This window comes from Leuciscus leuciscus, assembly GCF_965113295.1.
Source record: "Leuciscus leuciscus genome assembly, chromosome: 6".
Taxonomy (NCBI): Eukaryota; Metazoa; Chordata; class Actinopteri; order Cypriniformes; family Leuciscidae; genus Leuciscus; species Leuciscus leuciscus.
In genome coordinates this window covers 34,536,167-34,556,438 of record NC_138730.1, presented here as the reverse complement: position 1 = coordinate 34,556,438, position 20,272 = coordinate 34,536,167, and the positions used below count along the sequence as shown (strand labels likewise).

At 39.5% G+C, this 20,272-nt stretch overlaps 1 protein-coding gene and 2 long non-coding RNA genes across 5 annotated transcripts in view; 1 reads left to right on the top strand and 2 right to left on the bottom strand.

Annotated features, from left to right (window-relative positions):
* The window catches only part of cdh24b (cadherin 24, type 2b), a 135,806-nt gene that overhangs the window by 37,775 nt on the left and 77,759 nt on the right, over window positions 1–20,272 (bottom strand). For all 3 annotated transcript variants that reach the window (XM_082173430.1, XM_082173432.1, XM_082173431.1), the window contains exons 3-5: window positions 17,349–17,643; window positions 16,016–16,135; window positions 10,735–10,902 (exon numbers count right to left, since the gene is read on the bottom strand). In XM_082173430.1, coding sequence (XP_082029556.1) covers window positions 10,735–10,902; window positions 16,016–16,135; window positions 17,349–17,643 — 583 coding nt within the window. The remainder of the gene's footprint in view (window positions 1–10,734; window positions 10,903–16,015; window positions 16,136–17,348; window positions 17,644–20,272) is intronic.
* On the top strand, window positions 14,975–15,598 carry LOC309501591. The gene is made up of 2 exons (XR_014206945.1): window positions 14,975–15,086; window positions 15,119–15,598. It is a non-coding gene; the product is annotated as an uncharacterized lncRNA (long non-coding RNA).
* Window positions 15,446–15,696, bottom strand: LOC309501592. Its single transcript, XR_014206946.1, has 2 exons — window positions 15,591–15,696; window positions 15,446–15,550 (listed from the first exon to the last, which is right to left on the bottom strand). It is a non-coding gene; the product is annotated as an uncharacterized lncRNA (long non-coding RNA).

Here is a 20,272-nt window from a genome sequence, read left to right as displayed (position 1 = left end):
GCAATGATTAAGCCGTCAATTGAAGCAGAAAGCGCTGAACTTTAGATGAAATATTAATAAATAGAGCAAAAATAAGCAGGCAAAGAAAATGAAAAAGGATTAAAAGGAGGCTAATATGAACTACTACTATTTTAATTACACTCTTCAATGATGTGGAGCTTAATTAGAGAAGACAATTATTGGAATTATTTCTATTATCGAACTCCTCCAATATTATTAAAATCACTATTTTCTGCCATTCTGCCATGGAGTTTAATCTGCGCTAAATAAGGATGACTTGGCTTGAAACCTCCATTTACACAGCATGCACCAGACTGGGCTAGACTTGTCTAGATCACCGTAATTAACACTGGATGGCTCACAATCACAGGGGAAGAGAGAAGCGTACATGCTCGGTCTAAACTTTGCCTGCTATATCCCTGAAACCCAGTTTAGTTTACATAGGCTAATCTACACGCTACAGTGTAGATAACTATGGTCAGAGAGAGCAGACTGCTTAAAAACATGTATTTTACCCAGCACACTGTAAAGTTATGACAACATATGTTTTTACATTGCTTTAAAATAAGTTATACAAGTTTTCAACTTTCAAAACTTTTCTTTATTTAATGTAATTTAAGTTGAAATTACTTAAACATCCAAGTTGATTATACTTCTTTCTTTCTTTTTACAGTGCAAAAACAAAAAAAACGGTGGCTTGGTAGATGCTCGTTTACTATTAACTGCCAGGTGATAATATGCACTGTACATTTTAATATTAATTTTTTTTATATTACACTTCTGGGACAGTACGTTTTTTTCTTTAAGTAATTAATACTTTTATTTAGCAAGGACACAATAAATGATCAAAAATTTATCTATCACGGTTTTCTAGAAAATAATTAAGCAGCATAATTGTTTTCAACATAGATAATAATACAAATTGTTTCTTGAGCAGTAAATCATATTATAATGATTTCTGAAGGATCATGTGACACTGAAGGAGTAATGACTGAAGTCAGCTTTACCATCACAGGAATAAATTACATTTTAAAATGTAGAAAACTGTTAGAAAACAGTTATTTTACATTATAGTGTTATTTTACTATTTTACGATTGATCAATTGACAGACAGACAGACAGACAGACAGATAGATAGATAGATAGATAGATAGATAGATAGATAGATAGATAGATAGATAGATAGATAGATAGATAGATAGATAGATAGATAGATAGATAGATAGATAGATAGATAGATAGATAGATAGATAGATAGATAGATAGATAGATAGATAGATAGATAGATGTGGTATTTTTGTGGTATATATGTGGCCAACAAGTTTCTTGGGAGAAGAGAAAAGTGATGGAAAAGAGAAAAAAGACTGGGAATGGTGGCCGATATTGCCTGAGAAGGAGAATGGGGGGAAAGTAGATGAGAAGGAGAAGGGACAGAGATTGTGTTTATGTCAGGGCTGCACTGTTTCTGAGGAGAAATACAGGTGGTTAAATCAGTGCTGTGTGGTTGCTTCGGGGTGTTAATACCTCCAGAGGACTCTCACTCTATTTCTCTCAGAAAGACCACTGGGGCTGTGGGGTAATCAAAACACATCCACACCCTCAGCTCAAAATAACTTTAATATCAAATCCCTCCCTCCGTAATTCCACTTTAATAACCGCGACAATTGTGTCCAGGCCTCCTGGTGTATATTGTCAGGCTGCGTCTGGCTCTCCCAGGACACCTCAGGTCATCTGACGTGGTCAAGGCATCATTTAAAATACCCAGGTTAAACTAAAACTCATCCATGCTACAATATTTCAGTACTAACCGCTGGAATTAGATCACCGTATGCTGACCTCTATCAACAATGCCCTCAAAGAGCCCTGGCACACTGTGCTGTATAACTAAATCGGTCCTGTGATTCAACGTGCGTGTCTGTAATCTAAAAGACCTTGCCCATAGCATTGTTTCTCCAATTACTCACCATCATATGGCGTGTTAAATAATAAAAGACATCAATGCATGGGCCAGTGTCCAGAAGAAGAGAAATGTCAAAGTAATAAGCCAGGAATTGACTAGTTTATGCAGCCAGAGCTCAGAGTCCACACTCTCTTTTAGTTCTAGCAAGCGCCCACTTCACTTTCTTTTCAGCATTGATGCGAGAGAGAGGAAGTTGCGAGTTCGTGGTTTGGTGCGAGACCCCCGTCGCGCTGGCAGTCCGACGGCTGCATTCATCATAGAGACATAGGCGCAGACAGAAAGCCCTGCCGGGAACATTCCCATTAGCATGGAAATCACTTCCCTCTTACCTACCCCCACCGACCACTCCACATCGCTCGTTCTCTGCCTCCATGCAAGAAGAATGGCTCTAACTCCTATTATTCTGCGTGAAGGCACACTGCCAGGGTAGATGACAAGAAAAGCGAAATCGTTGACCATTTTTCCCGCACTCCACTCTCACTGTCGCCGATAGAACAACGGCCAACCTCCTGATTGATTCCATCGCTGACGTTTGGCTCTGAGGTTATTCCTCAAAAACTCAACACAATGGACCAACACTAAAAAGTTTCCCTACAGCTCATGATGTCACTGTACACCTGCTCGGAAGTTAGGAAATAACAGCATAATGTCACTCTTGTGTCAGATTCAAGAACTTCTTCTGTTGCTGGAATATCTACAGTGGTGGATTTTTCTTATCAAAAGAGCAATGCTAAAATGCAAATCACTGAATAAACATGCACAATTAAGACAGAAAAATGAATAGGCTTTTCAACATTTAAAAAATGCTTCTCATATCATTTTGTTGATGTTATAATGAAAATAACTTTGTTAAAGTTTTATGGCCAGATTTACTAACAGCTTGCGCCAATGCAACTCTTTTTGAACTCTTTTGGCTTTTAAAAAAACTACTGTCTGGACTTACTAAAGACACACAGTGAAAAATTTTGCGCTGAAAAGGTGTGGACAGGGTTATTTTTGTGGCTGACCTTATTGCACATGCATTTATAGGAGAGTAGGAGAGTTTTTAAATGAATCATGCAAGGTGATTTACTAAGGTTTGCTGTAGTCATTTTACTGGTATTTGTGCCATTCTTTAACGCCCTTCTAAAAAGCATGTTTTAAACCCGATGCTAATTTGCACTGCTCTGGTAGATTGCGTTGGTCATTATGGAAATGATCCGGCTGTGTCTGTGTTCTTTAATTTGCACGTCGTCAGTAAATCATGCGCAGAACTTTCCACTCCCATCAGCGCTTTTTTAATTTACAAAGACCCTTTACACTTTCATAAAAATGATTAATAATAAATATTAAATGATTAGAAATATTAAATGGATAATAAGAATAAAAAAACTAATAGAATATATACAAATACTTTAAACAAAAATAATAAAAATAAATCTAAAAAACTATATATAAAAATTCAGTTTTTCATTTTCCAAATATATTAATATCTGGAAAATTAAGTTGACACTTCCTTTCTACCTACCATTAAAGTACAGTCAGATGTACAGTATATAGGCTACATGAAGAGATAAAACTATGCCTGTAAAAAGAATCAAATAATTGTGATTTCCGACTAGTCTACAGAAAACAGAATAAAATAATGGTTTTGATTCCTGTAGCAAAACCAGCTGAGGACTAATGATGTAGAAAGCTTAGTGTTGCACACGAAAAAGTAAAGGTTCTTTTGGAGATAATTTGGCCTCTTGAGAAAAGACTGGATAGGTCTTTTTGATCTGTCGTATTGCTAGTGATTGAAACCTCAAAAAGGCTTTGCAGTGCTACTCTACTATATTTTTCTCTCATTAATGACAATAAAAAAGTATGCAGTCAATCTCGGATGCCTTTGACGTTTCACCTCAAATGCACTTTACTCAGACCTGCACATAACGTGTAAGCCGCAAAGATGCAGTCATCACCAAAATTGGCCACAGTGCTACCAGTGCCTCATGTGGAACCGTGGACCATCCAATCCCAGCTCTAATTGGGCGTTGTGATACGACGGAGCGATTTCAGGGACGTTTTCATGCCCCACTGCTGTCTATAGCCCCCCGAGGAGACCCCACAGGCAGTCGCTAAGTCAGAAGCGCTTTGCCTGCTTGCCTTATTCATACCAAACCCAATCAGCCGAATCAGTCAACAAATTATCCGATCAGAACACATGGCTGAGCTCCTCTCCAGCAAAATGACTCGAGGAAATGGACAAAGACCAGGCCACGCGTCACAGATAAGGAGCCGCAAGCTCGCTGGCGTACCAGAAAAAAAAGCACATCTTCTGCAGTGTTTTTGAGCACAGCGTGAGATGAAAACGACTCGGACTTCTGTGATTACAGCGGGCTGGTATGGCCAAGATGAGGCTATTAGTGTTCCTCTCATCCCTTCCTTCCTTCATCCCTCCTTCACGCTCTGAGAAGTCGCCCTAGGGACGCATCTTTACGGATTCAGACACGCTTTCACGTCTTTATCGCCATGCATGGCGAAAACACAGAAATATAACCTTATGGGATCGGAAAAGAGACCCGCAAATACAAATAGCCGGAGAGGTTTGCTGACAGAGGGAGGACCCACTGAATACAATTAATTGTAAAGCTACTTTCATTTTAATTGAGTGTTCGGGACCCCGAAAGCCCATATCCGACTACCAAAAGAGAAAGCACTTAAAGCACTCCCACACATGTGAATTTATTGGGAAAAGTCACTAGGGATGCGCTTTTGGGGTTTTTGGTCTCGCATTAAACCTCTTTGCTCTCGCCACAGACAACATCAGACACATTGGTGAGACGCCAGGCAACTAATTATTTACATTTTCCGCTTCCTTTACTTTTAAAATGGATTCCAGAGGAGGCTGAGATGAGTTTTCCGGGTGCATCTTAGTTACATCCAAACTGTGGCGTTTTATTGCCATTATACTCAAGAGAACATATGCATCAGGCCTAATCGCCTGTTGAACTTGACACTGCATGATTCCATAATGCAAATCTAGAAGGCTAAATGGGCTTTATGCTTTGATGAGAGTGTAAATAAACGGGCTTTATGATCCGCTGAGAGCACACAGTAAGTGTTTTGATGAACAGTGTTTTATTGTCTGTGTGCACCACTGACCACTGAAGAGCCTTTAAATGCAAAGCCAGCTGAGGGCAGAAGGGTGAGGAGGGCTGAAGAGGGTCGAAAAAAGAAATTCACATATCAAGGAGACGCACAGAAAGCCAAAGAGCAAGAGCAAAGGGAGCAGAATGACAATTAGCCCTTAAGGGTTGATGACAAAACCTGTCACCTCCGAGTTTCTCCATCTCCAGGCGTCCTCTTTCCTCCCTCAGACTGATGAACTGTCGAACGCGTGTATGTGACATGAATGTGTATGTGCGTGCGACACAGAAGCACGCACGAGTCTCCTCTCATGAGTCAGTCAGTGAGTGTGTAAATGGCATGTGTGAGAGATGGAGAGAGAGAGAGAGAGAGAGAGAGAGAGGGAGGGAGAGAGGGAGGGAGAGAGGGAAGACATGAGAACCGACACATGGAATAACACAGTGTCTACACTGGACACGAGCGACAAAACATAACCGCTCCCATTATAATCAATGACAGCGTCAGTTGTATCATTCGCTTAGTTGAAGAACACATGCTATTTTTCATTTAGTACTGTCCTGAATAAGATATTTTACATAAAAGTTGTTTATATAGACCACAAAAAAAAAAAAAAAGAAATGGATGAATTTATAAAAATGACCCTGTTTAAAAGTTTATATACCCTTATTCTTAATACTGTTTGATCCATGACTGTTTTTTGTTTTGTTTTTTGTGGTGGTTGTTCTTGAGTCCCTTGTTTGTCCTGAGCAGTTAAACTGCCCAATGTTCTTAAGAAGAATCCTTCAGGCCCTGCAAATTCTTCAGTTTTCAAGCATTTTTTGCATACTTGAACCTTTTCCAGCAGTGACTGTATGATTTTGAGATTCATCTTTTCACACTGAGGACAACTGAGGGACTCAAACACAACTATTACAAAAATTTATTGCAAAAATTCACTGAAGCTCCACAGGGAACGCCATGCATTAAGAGCCGGGAGGTAAAAATTTGAATTTGAAAGGGTTCAAATATGCAAAAGATGCTGGAAACCTAAAGAATGTGCAGGACCTTAAGGATTTTTCTGAAGAACATTGAGCAGTTTAACTGCTTAGGACAAACACAGGACTCAAGAACAATCATCACAAAACAAAAAGAAAAACCTTGTGGATCATCCAGGTAACAACACAGGACTCAAGAACAACCATCACAAAACAAGTAAAACGTTGTGGATCATCCAGGTAACAACACAGAGTATTAAGAATCAAGGGTACAAACTTTTGAACAGGGTCATTTTTATAATTCAGCTTTTTTTTTTTTTGTCTTGTGGACTATATGTAAACATCTTTTATGTACAATATCTTATTCAGCACAGAACTAAATAAAAAATAACAAGCATTTCGTATGATCTTATTTTGTTAAAATAATTAACATTTTACAGATTCTGCAGGGTGTATGTAAACTTTTAAGCATGACTGTATATTTGAAAATTGTAACACAAAAACCACGAAAAAGCACAATTAGTTCAACATCAGTTTGTTTCACTTGAATGCCCAATTAAATCAGTCCTGGTTCCTTTGATAGCTGCACCCTATATTTGGACAATTGTGCCAATTCTAGAGCCAGTGCATGCAAATTAATCAGAATAAACTGTATGTCTTAAGTTTAAGTAAAAAAGATGACATTAAATACATTTGAAATTATTAATATTATAATTAAATACACTTTTTTAAATTAATTGAACTTATTTCATTTAAAAAGGAAAATATAAATTAAATAAATTATTTCAATTAAATAAAAAATAGTCGCTTGGTCGCTTTGGACCAAGTCGCTTTGGACAAAGGCGTCTGCTAAATGACTAAATGTAAATGTAAATATATATATATATATAATTTTTTTTTTTTTATTATATATTTTTTTTATATTAATTAAAATATAATCCTTCTTTTAAGCCAAACACAAAAAAACACAAAATAATAAACGGAACAATTCCAATAGGGTTCTTGCACCATCCTTGCTAAATATAATTTTTTTTAATAACTTCACTGTTGCTTAAAGCTGCAGTCCGTAACTTTTAACATTTTTGAGCAAGTACATAACCAGATAGTGTTCAAAACTATCTGCTTGCCTTAGCTCGATTCAAAACGGTAAGCTTGTAATAATTCCAGTGGTACTGGTGGATTTCCGCGGCAAATTCGAGCATGTCTTTGCGTCATTACATCACATCTGTACACATAAAGAAGGTGTCTCAGCTAGTGGGTTTTATTGCGTGTGAGGATGTTGGAGGTGGAGATTTATAGCCTTTTCTCACAGCACTTGATATAATTAAACGTATCAATTTGATGGCGGATCCAGAAAGTTTCAAATGACAATCACCAGTGACAACTGGAGATTCACCTGTTGTAAAATGCAAAAGACTTTGGACTTCGGAGTGGCTACAGAAAAGCCACGCGAAACATGCGAAAACAAGGATAAATATCAGAAAGGCTTCAAATTTAGTCACGCAATACTGATGTTGTTAAAGGAACACTCCACCGTTTTTTGAAATAGGGCTTATTCACCTTCTTTCCTACATTTAGATAGGTGGGCAAATGCATTTTTGTCTCAGTGCATGCATTGTTTTAGTTTGACAGGGTCGGCGCTAGCTTAGCTTAGCATAATGAATGGAATCCTTTGTTGCCAGCTAGCATGTCCTGAGTAAAAGTGATATAAATTTTTTTAAAAACCCACCTAATTACTTCTTGTGGCCTGCGTATTCCCAACAAGTACAAATAGCGATGCAGATTAACACTAGACGATTTCCTATGCAGATATTGACTTGGGACTATATTAGGGGGAAGCACAGGTGAAGCACTGCTACTTGGGCGCAGAGATATCACGCCCAAGTAGCAGTGCTTCGCCTGTGCTTCCCCCTAATATAGTCCTTAATATATAAATCAATATCTGCCTAGGAAATCGCCTAGTGTTAATCTGCATCGCTATTTGTACTTGTTGTGAATACGCAGGCCACAAGAAGTAATTAGGTGGGTTTTTTAAATTTTTTATATCACTTTTACTCAGGACATGCTAGCTGGCAACAAAGGATTCCATTCATTGTGCTAAGCTAAGCTAGCGCCGACCCTGTCAAACTAAAACAATGCATGCACTGAGACAAAAATGCATTTGCCCACCTATCTAAATGTAGGAAAGAAAGTGAATAAGCCCTATTTCAAAAAACGGTGGAGTGTTCCTTTAACATTAACAATTTGATAAAGTATAATTTGCACGATTTGACATGATACGATAAGCGATCGTTAGATTTAATCAGCGCAATTTATTGCAATGCTTTTTTTCCCTTAGTTGGTGGTAGAACTAGTGGTTGCTTCTTACTTGTTCAGATTACATTTTCCGGTGAAAATTCTTATGTTGATCATACTTCCAAAAAGTAGAATCTGTGATTCCGAATTACAGTATCCACACCGGCACAGTGAATGACAGCCGCACATTCTCCTCAAAACATTGGATTCATCTGCGCTGTGCCGTGCCAATTCTGTGAATAACTGCAATTGCAGATTTCGAACGGAGATGGCGACAAAGAGGAAAAACTACGGACTGCAGCTTTAAGTTTAGCTCACAGCTAGTATTTTCAACATTGCTGGCGTGCAGCTTTGACGCTTCCAGTGTAGACAGGATACGTAATAGATGATCTAAAGGTGTGAGTGGGCGCACAGACACACACATACAGGCAGACACACACTCCCATAAATAAAATTGATTCCATTCTCGGAGCGGAGTTAAGCTGTCCTTTTTCTTGTGTCACCATCACCATCACCTCTCCTCTCCTTCCCATCTCCGTCTCCCTGTCAGCCCTTTTTTTGTTGTTTTTGCATTCTCACTCTGTCCGTGGACAAATTACGGTGATTATCATTTAGGTTCTCTATTCTTAAACTCTCTTTAAGAACTCTCTTATCCTCTCTTCTTTTGCTATCTTTTTTCGTCTTCCCTCAATCTTCTTTTCCCCTCTCCTTCTCTTTTGTTCTGTAACCAGCAAAGACTCAGGGGAAATAAATTAGTAATATTTATGATGAAACCTTCTCTGTATCGTTGCTTCTTATCTCGTCGCCTCATAAAAAAAGACACGGATCTTAACAGGGGTACCTATGTAGTCATCCGTCAAACAATCTACCCAGCCATCCATCACGGGCACAGTGCACTCCTCTGCTCCTCTCGGCTACCCAACACGATTCAAGGCTGGTAAAACTATAGAAACCAGCTCAAATCCCCCTGCACCCGAGTCTGCATCTATTATACCGAGGAATGCATCGGCCTCCCCGCAACATTTTTCAAACGTAATTGCAATGGTCAAAACAGCTCCCAAAATGCCTGTAATTTGTTTGCTTTTATCTGAAGTGAATTCCCGGAGAGATTTCTAAATCGGCTTCCAAGTACGAGGAGATTTACCCAACCTTGCCCAATGAACCTGAACGTCTACCTGGGTGAGACTTTGATATATTTTCCCCACACGCTCTCTCTCTTCAGTCTTCAGATAATCTCACCCTGGCTCACCCCGGTAAAAAAACATGAGAAAGAGAAGGGCAGAGCTGACGTCGGGAGAGAAAGGACCCATCTATGACCATACTAATAAAGGGCTGGTATGTAATTGAGCAGAACTGGGGGGGTGGCTGCGTTTGATAGTGTTACGGCCCTTATGCAGGCACAGTTAAACAGCTGGCGATGTGCACTAGATGAGGCTCTGTCTATAACCAACCTGTAACTCTAGATCTCCTGTCTCCCATTCATAAAAATGGCTGGTTTATGTGCACCAGGTTGTACACACAATCAATTCTCAAGACCATTTAGGAAAACAAAATAACACAAATCCAATGTTTTGGGATTTTGCCACTCTTATTGATGGAAACAACAGGAAGGGGATGAGAAAATGGGGCAGCGATATGATTTAAACTACATGAGCGCCACAGCTCAACATGTTTGGAACACATGCATTAACATCTAGACCATACTATGTTGTATTTAAATTTAACATCAACAATAGTATCGACAAAATTCCCAAAGTACTGTTAAATTTTAAGATGCAATGTGCTTGAAAGAGTATGTCAACTTCTGTTTTTGATGACAATGGTGGCTAATGCCAAGCTTTATAGGGTGTTAAGTTGAAGGCCAACCTAGAATGTTAACTTGCCAATCCTGTTTTATTAGAAGCTGTAGGAATTGGTGAAATTCAATTTCATGTGTCCTTGCAGAATAAAAGTATAATTTCTTTTAAATAATTTAAAAGAAAACAAATTGATTGACCCCAAACTTTTGAATGGTAGTGAAAGTAGCACAACTACCTCAAGAATAAGTTCATATGCATGATGAATCAGACAACCATTTTAGTCCGCAACATTATTAACTCTGGCTGTTAAAGCACATCACTTCCAAATCTGTGTATGATTGTGTGTAAAAAAGTTTTAATTTACTTTAAGCTCCCTGAAAATTCCTGTGGGAACCCATGGAGGAGAAAAAGCTAATTCTCATGTGGGCTTTAGGAATACAAATGGTTCTACATGGGATATACTTCAAAGAGTGTCTTTTTTTCAAAGATGGCTTTTATTGTAGCCACTATGGTAATTTGACAGACACTATTGGTACCATGGTAAACTCTGTATGGGACATAGATGTAGACTTGATGTAAGATAAGGAAAGTTACTCACTTTGTATGAAGCGCGGAGGGTTGTCGTTGACGTCCGTCAATCGTACAGTAATTGTAGTCGTTCCTGACAGGCCACCAAGATGTCCGCCCATGTCTTTAGCTTGCAGGACCACCAGATACAGATCCTGTGCTTCTCGATCCAGATCAGGAACTGCAGTACGCAGGATGCCTGAGGGAGAAAAAGAGACAAAGAGAGAAGCACATCACAAATTCAATCATCTCCTTGAATCAAATAACTTCCATGTGTTCTCAGACCATAAGCTTGTAGAAACACGTCCCAGTGGACAAGGTCACTCGTGTGAGACTCCTACCATCGGACAACAGTCTACAATGGAGGTTTATTAAAATATCACAAGGAAGTTTAACTACTGTATGGATACACACTATACTGCATATGGGAGGAGACCTTTCAGAGTGCTACGGCTCAGAATGCTAATTCCCGCTAATGAGTAAAAAAGAATGCCATGCAATGCATACACGACAGAATTAGGTTAATATCCTTGATTAGCATTCACAAAACTACAGGAGAAAAAGCCCTCTCATTCATATCAGTGTGGGGTCCACAAATGTCAACAAAATTAATTAGGTTTCATTAGACGGCCAAATGGAATCAAAACACGAAGGAAGTCCATTATCCACATAGACAGAGGCACAATACACCGACTGCTACACAAACATTCGCACAATGGATCCGTGCGTGCAGTAAAATTCATCTTTCACTCTCTCGCTCCTTCTCTCGCCTCATTTTTTCTAGCCTGTCATACACACAAATACCCATCATTCTATTCTCAACCCTTACGCTCACACATAGAGATAGGCCACACAGTCCCCACTGCGTGTAGAATCACCCTGTGCTCACTTCACTTCAGCCAATTCCACTCTACAGCACAAAGAAGCAGGAGTGATTTTTCAAATGACTACAGCCCCCCTGTAACCCTGAATAAAAGCCTCTCACCAGCCTCTGGGTCACAAACCAGACCCTCTGACAGGTACAGAGGCAGAGCGCAGAGGCCAGTAAGCTTGCCATTTAAAAGAAAAGTTCACACAGAAATTCTGTCATCATTTACTCACCTTCATGCCATTGCGAACCCGCATGCTGTCATTTTATTCTGTAGAACACCGGTGATATTTTTAAGACTCTTTATGCACCTAAACTACCATTTAAAACTTTGGGGGTGGTACAATTTTGTTATTGAAAGTCTCTTATGCTCACCAAGACTGCATTTAAAATACAGTAAAAAAGCAATGTTGTGAAATATTACTTCAGTTTCACATGATCCTTCAGAAAATATGCTGATTTGTCGTTTATTAAAATTGATTATTATACAAGTTTAAAAAGCAGCCGTGCTGCTTAATAATTTTGTGAAAACTGTGAATAGAAAGTTCAAAAGAACAGCCTTTACTTGTCTGTACTGTCACTTGTGATCAATTTAATGCTTCCTTGCTGTATTAAAATATTAATTACTTTAAAGAAAAAAATATCTCAATGACCTCAAACTTTTGAATGGTTGTGTATATAATGGCAGTAAGCAACACACAAAAAAAAGCCATAAAAGTATCCCATTTGGCATGAAGTCATACAATATCTTTACGTGAGAAACAGACTGACATTTAAGTCGACAGATTGCACGAATCTTTCCTCAGCCAATCAAGCGAAAAACATAATTTGTTCCCAAAAAAGAAAGCCAATTTAAAATTACTCACTAAATGCTGTATATAAGCCAAAGGGACAATTTATCATCAATTAAAAATGTCAGAATCATTTAATCTGGAGATGCAGGCTAGATGTGAGCTTTGGTGGCATCAGTGAATAATGACTTGCAAAACTATCATATGACTTCAGAAGACTTGGAATATGACGCACGAGTGAGTCATATGGACTACTTTTTATGATGCTTTTATGGTGATTTATGTCCATTTTGTCCTGCTTGGTAACTGAATTGTCATTGTATGGCAAGAGCTACGCAAAGATTCTTAAAAACATTTGACTTTATATTCCACTGAAAATATAACAGCATACAGGTTTGGAATGACATGAAGGTGAGTAAATGATGACAGAATTTAACTATTCACAAACCTGTGGTGACGTCCCACTTTGAAGCATTTCTCTTTTTTCCACAGTCCTCAGAAGTGTGATTTAAGTTAGTGTTTGCAGCATTTGTTAGAAGTGCAGCAGCTCAGCTTGTATGAATACACTTCTGCCAAGTCAGTCTGGATTAACGAGCATTGCAGAGAGGGAGGAAAGAACCAGGAATAGAGGAAGGAGGAAAGAACCAGAGAGATGAAGGGATGACAGAGAGAGGGGGAACTGATCAGGGCTTTGAAGGTAGTGAGCGTCGTGCTGATGGCTGATCAGGGACTGAGACCAGCCTAAAGAGAGTATAACATGAAACTGAAGACTCTCTATTCTACAAAAGCATTTTATTGTATGTTTCACTGATTTTAGTGACTTAACTTGAGGCTTAGTGATTTCACTTGTCCCTCAAGGATGAAGGGCGGTGATAATCTGATTAAGAACTTGTTCTCTATGGACAACCGATTAGCCAAACACTTGAAGCGGTTCTTCAAACAGTTTCTCATATCAATTTTTTTAGATCTCCTCATGTTAGTGGTATCTACTGTTATTGTGTTGTTGTTATTGCATACTCTGCAGTCAGAGACCTTTATTTTTCCAACTTTTATTGTACAGTAGAAAGAAGATGGGAAATGATGGGAAAAACAAGATCAGAAAAAAGATGCAAGCCAGACTTGAACTCATACTGGCAGCATGAACACCAGCACGTATCAAAAACCTGCGCAAAAACCCTTCTGAAAACATACCTGGTTTATGGTTGTTAGTGCTGGTTTGATGTTGGCATAGCAGGTGGACAGCATGACCTTTCTGGTCACAAGCAATACTATGATAGGGAAACTGGTTGACGAGTGATGTTGACCCTTTCGGTAGGCAACAACATTTTCCATTTCTGGAAAACAATGTCCAACTCCTTTGTCTTGCTAAGGCTAATTTCATAGCTAGAATTTTATGCATTGCTAAATACAGAGTGAAATAATATAATCACTTTGTGCATAATTTACTGCTTGTAATCAAAATGATGCTCGATTGTGAAAATGGATTTTTACAGATGATAATTGATCTTCACAAATTTCATGTCAAGCATGTTTTTCGCTGACACTTTAGTCTATTTTATGGATTTTCATAGTTTAATAGGAATATTCACCCCATCAATTACTTATTTGATGTGCTCTATGTCCATTGATCAATGTTTATATGTGAATAAATGCCTAAATTAAATCTGTACAACATATAAAGCAATCGTGTCTCTTCAGAAGACTTGAGTTTAACTGCTCGATTCATATGTATTACGCTTTAATGAACTTTTTGAAGCTTGAAAGGTTAGGGGGAATGAACTTTCAATGTAGAGACATAAATCTCACAGGTTTCATTAAAAAATATCTTCATTTGTGTTACAAAGACAAACAAACGATTTAAAGGGGTCCTATTATGCTTTTTCACTTCTTTTTCGCCCTTTCAACTTTAGTAGTGTGTAATGTTACTGTTTGAGCATAAAATAGATCTGTAAGGTTACAAAGCTCAAAGTCCACTCCAAAGGGAGATATTTTAATTAACAGAATTCACTTTCCAAGAACTACAGTGAACGACTCGTTTGGACTACAACGTGATTGTTTCGGGTTTTGTGAAGTCACAATGTTACTCATTTAAATAATCCCCGCCCACGGAATACGCAAAAAAAGGGGACGAGGCCTGGTTGAGCTGCGTAAGAGAAGACAGTGTTGTTGCTTTGTCAAAGAGACGCTGTTTTTTTTTTCATCCCGTTACCAAAACTCATTTGTTTGACCTTCATAAGGCTGATGAACTTAGAGTGGTTAAAATTAGTTTTAAACACTGTTCCTGAACATTATAACCCCAACATTTACTGTATCTGTGTGCTGCCCATTTTACGGAGAACAGCTTCCAGAACCTAAGAGAGTAGAATGCAGGCTACGCACAAAAGCTTCTCCTGAAATGGAGCAGTTCCCACTTTGTAGGGACAATCTGTTGTTTGTGGATCACAACTAGTATGTCTTATTATTTGTAGTTGTGTTTTCTATTAACAGTTCCAATTATAAGTTTTATGTAGTTGCTACTAGGGGTGGAACGGTACATGTATTCGTATTGAACCGAAACGGTACGGGCGTCATGGTTCGGTGCATAAATTTACACGGAGAACACACGGTTAATTAATGTAATGCGGAACTACTGTTAGATACGCGGGTTCTTTAGGGACACCTAATCTGTAGCCCCGCCTTAGCTCTGAAGCAGGCTGCGATGTAAAGATTGCAATGCTGAAATATGTTGTGTGTGTGTGTGTGAGAGAGAGAGAGAGAGAGAGAGAGGCGTGGGCGCCATCGAAAAGTCGCAAAGTGTTTACTTATATTTGTGTGCGTGTGTGTGTGTGTGTGTGTGTGTGTGTGTGTGTGTGTGTGTGTGTGTGTGTGTGTGTGTGTGTGTGTGTGTGCGTGTGAGGCGCGGGCGCAATCGAACAGTGGAAACATAAAAACATACTCTGTCATTTTGTTTATACAGGACATCATTCAAACTGCAAAGAGTTTAAGTTACTGTTAATTATAATTTTAAGGAAAACAAATATAATAATCTGAAATGTAGCAAATTAATTTTCAATTCATTCAGGTACAATTACCAAACATATCTCAATTTAATTAATAAACTAATTATATAAAACTATTGTCAGTGCACTACAAATAAACTGGTTCTATGCCTTTACTTTATTAATAAAACGTATTTAAAAAATACAAGGCTTAAGTAATTTATTTTCCTTTGGTGGTACAGCCTGAGACATGCACAAGCCTTCTGCATTTTTGTTTTGCTTTTCCCTCCATTGTACCGAACTCGTACTGAACCGTGATGTCTGAACCGAACCGTGACTTCTGTGTACCGTTCCACCCCTAGTTGCTACGATGTAAACAAAGGGCAAAGCTTTGCCTCTGCTCACCTGCTAGCCAACATTAGTGTTGATATAGTGTTAACTGTAGCTTTTGTAAGCTCTCGCTTTTGTAAAGCTATTCACCGCCCCTTAGGAAAATGTTGCATTCGAGCCAGACTGGGGAGTGAGGTGCTGTAATAATGTAAAATATGTGAAAAATAATGTGTTTTTTGAACAATCAATCATGAAAGCATTTTTTAGTACACCCCAAAAACAAAATCAAGACTTTCTTAAAGGGCATGATAGATCAAAAATCAGTTCCTGGGGGGAAAAACCCACCTGTCTGAGGGTCCATTGAGAAGTGCGACTGCCCCTGAACTAGCGTGTACACCAGCCGTGCGCTGTTCCCATATGTGGGATCGTCTGCATCTGAAGCCGTCACCTGGATAATGGAGGTTCCTGAGGAATAGTTTCAGGGAGAAAGACAATAAGATATGATCAATACAGCACATATGAACACAAGTCATAACAGGACAAGCACATTAAATGGAGAGAGCCGTGTAATGACTGACAGATTCTGTCCCTCTCTCCTCTCCTCTCTCCCCCTGCTGCAGTGTGACAAATACAGTATTCACTTTCTCTTCTCCCCAGCCGCACACCTTCTTTCATTCGCGCCTCTGACTGTCTCACTTCATTTCTCTTCATCTCCTTCTCCAATTCCCCATTTGCTCCCTCTCTCAATCTCTATGCCTGTTTCTGCGGCCACCCTCCCCTGTTCCCATAACTCCCTCATGTCTCGAATCTCTCCTGCGTTCCTGACAGATATGGACTTTTTTCCAACCACATAAATCAAAGAGCTTCATGCGAAGGACCGAAGCGGTTTGAAAAGAACATATATATGTACAATGGAAAGAGAACTACGTTTCCCATGGGGCAACGGCTGACAAGCTCAGAGGGACGAAGGGATTTGTGGGAGCAGCTGTTGCTGTTTTCAGACATCAAAGGCCTGACAGTGTCACCAAGAGAGCTTGTGGGTTGAGGGGAGGGAGCCGTCTGATTAGAGATCTTTCACAGGTAGTTAAGAAGCGGCAAATGGAATAAGGTAGGAGAAAGAAAGCAAAGAGAGATTGTCACTGTAAACGAACAATCAGATAGGCAGATCAAAAAACAGACATGACTGCCGGGTTGACGCAACATGTACCGGCTCAGAGAAATCTATTCATATTCAATTTGAGCGGAACTGAAGAAACAAGGCACAATTTAGACTGATAACGCATTCACACTGCTAGAATATAGATTTGAATGGCGCTCGGGTTTCGTTTACCCCAGCAAGGGTTCAAGCATTCAGATGCAGCGCAGAATATTTCTTGTTTGCGGAAGCGATGCTTTGAAATTAATTAAACCTATTTGAGGCTAAACAAAACAACCACGACTGTCAAGGGGTAATATTTTGAGCCTGACTCAAACGGACGTAAAATCGATAAAAGCAAGAGGTTATTTCACCAAATGAGCGTCATTAACATTTAAACGGCGCAAATTATAGAGAGCGTTTCCTCAGCTTTTCATCGGATGATTTTTGGGACAGCGTGAATCCTGCATTATTCAAAAATCATTGACATTCACAGAGAAAAAAACATGCTAGCAGGGATGAGCATATGCTGTCTTCCGCTACCTATGTTCGCCATCTCGGGTACTGTGGCGCTGTAGGGTCCGTCCTCGAAGACAGGTGGGTTGTCGTTGATATCTTGCACTCTAATGATGAACTGGGAGGAGGGCTCCAGGGCACGCTCTGTCTGACTGTCTGTTGCCGTGGCAATCAGACGGTATTCGTCCTTCTCCTCCCGATCCAAGGGCTTGGTTACGTGGATGTTGCCCGTCTTCTCGTCAATCACGAATACTGACCCCGCCCCCTCACCCCGCAGCACGTACTTAGTGCGTCCATCACCTCTGTCCATGTCAGTGTGAAGCTGATGAGGAGAAAAAGAGAGGGAAAGGATGAGACAGAAAGATTACAAGAGACTTAAGTGTTCAGAAGAACAAATATACAGTATACTGAGGTCAAAACAATACAGACTTTATAAAAACAGACATTCCAATCAAGCAAAAACAGTCAAATAGATGATTAATCTTGAAATATTGACGCCACTGTGATGGGCGAAGACATCGGGGGCTCATCCGCAGACAGTACAGATGGGCGGTAATGATCACACAGCCTTGCGTGAAGCACTCGTACTCGAGGCATTGATTGCGGGCGGAGTCTGGTTACCGGATCAGCAGCAGTTCATGGCTAAAGAGCCTTCATGCAGTGAGCAAAGCCTGGGCTGCAAAGGGAGTGCGTGACGCTCAGAAAGAAGACTGTGGGGAAAGCATCAGCATTCATCCTCATTATCGCTTCTACGTGGCCAGAATACGGCTGCTTAAAAAGACCCCATAACAGCACAACTTCTACAAAAAGTGCCACACAGCAAGTTTGGAAGACAAATGGGAGCGTGTCCTATGTTTGCAGGCATTCGAGTGTGGAAAGAGCTGAGTATGTTCCCTCAATGGAATCAAAATGGAGATTTTTTGGGAATCAGAATATTCATTGTTTTTGCAGACTGAATTTTGAGACTAAACATGTGGTTGCATAGATGTTAAATCCCCAAAGAATGCCCTGAAACTCTGCGGGCAGTGATGAGAAAAACTCTAAGAAAAACATTCTACTCAGTGATACACACATTTTTTGTGTACAATATCCAGGCGTAATGCAACAAGTTGGCAAGCGATAAAACCATTTTTTCCATGTCGAGGGGTGTTCACATTGAGGTCTCCAGGTCTCTGTACTGTTGGTTGGTAGTAGGCGTTCCTACTCAGCTAGCTGTATCAGGAAGCATTCCTCAGTATGTTCAGATGTAGTTTAAAAGTTCAACTTCAGTCTAAAGCAGTATTTTTTCTTTTTAAAATGTCATGTAAAAAAATTTTGACAGAATAAAATTGTACAAGTCTGCAAAATTGTACATCATCCAGCATGTACAGTTGTAATCAAAATTATTCAACCCCCATTGCAAATCAGGTTTATTGGCAAAACTTACAGACTTTCAGCTGTTTGCATTGAACAAATCAAACAAAAGTAATTGAAATAGCTCAACCCAACAAATTTTTCAAGTAGTTTCCCCAAATTCAACTGAAAATGCTACTTTTAATGAATTCTGCAGTCTCAAAATTATTCAACCCCCTGAATAGAATCCCTCACAATAGCACAAATATGCAAAACAGGTGTTGTCTCAAGCACACCCAATGCAACTAATCAAGGGCTTCATTAATTGCACCAGGTGTGCTGGAACTAAATGTTCTTGATACACCACTGGAAGCATAGTTCGCAAGTTCAAAGTTAAAGGAACAATGGTTACACTACCTGGATGGGGCAGAAAAAGGAAGCTATCAACGGCTCGAGTGACTGCAAAAGACCTGCAGCAAGACTTGGTGGCAACCGGCACTGAGGTTTCAGCCTGAACAGTAAGGCGCATACTAAAATCATGTGGTTTTCATGCCAGAACTCCAACACGTACACAATTACTGACCTAAAAGCACAAGAAAAATCACCTCCAATTTGCTCAAAATCATATAAATAAGCCACAGAAGTTTTGGTATTCTGTTGTGTGGAGCGAGGAAACAAAACTAGAACCTTTTGGCCCTATTAATCAGCGGTATGTCTGGAGGAAGAAGAATGAAGCATATGCTGAAAAGAACACAATGTCTGGAGTTAAGCATGGTGGGGATCGGTGATGCTCTGCAGCTGCATTGCATCCTCTGGCACTGGAAACCTGCAACGTGTGGAAGGCAAGATGGATTCATTGAAGTATCAGTAAATCCTAGGAGAAAACGTCATGCTGTCAGTGAGGAAGCTGAAGCTTGGGCATCATTGAAACTTCCAACAGGACAATGATCCTAAGCATACCTCAAATTCCACCATGGCTTGGTTACAGAAGAAGTCCTAGAAGATTCTACAGTGGCCATCAGTCACCTGACTTGAACCCCATAGAAAATATCTGGTGGGATTTGAAGAAGGCGGTTGCAGCACGCAAACCCAAGAATATTACTGAACCAGAGGCCATCGCTCATGGCTAAGGTTCCTCGGAAACGCTGCCAGAAGCTGGTGTCTGGTTATACAGTACATCTCGTTTGCAGCAGGTCATAACAGCAAAAGGGTGTTCTACTAAGTACTAAAGATGCTTGTCATAAAGGGCTTGAATTTGGGGAAACCACTTGAAACATTTGTTATGTTGAACTATTTCAATTACTTTTGTTTGATTTGTTCATTGCAAACAGCTGAAAGTCTGTAGATTTTACCAATAAACCTGATTTGCAAGTTGAATAATTTCGATTACAACTGTATAATAAAAATAATACATTATTTTATTAATACATTTAGATGTTTATTACAATAATTAGTAAATATGAATTATGTTTTCCACAGGCCAATCACAATAAATAAAATAAAACAACAACAACAAAAAAACTTTTCTATGTACTTTCCAATACCACTGCTCAAAGCATTTTATAGCATGGGTGGAGGGGTCTCCACAATCAGCATCCACCTGGATGATGCTACACCAG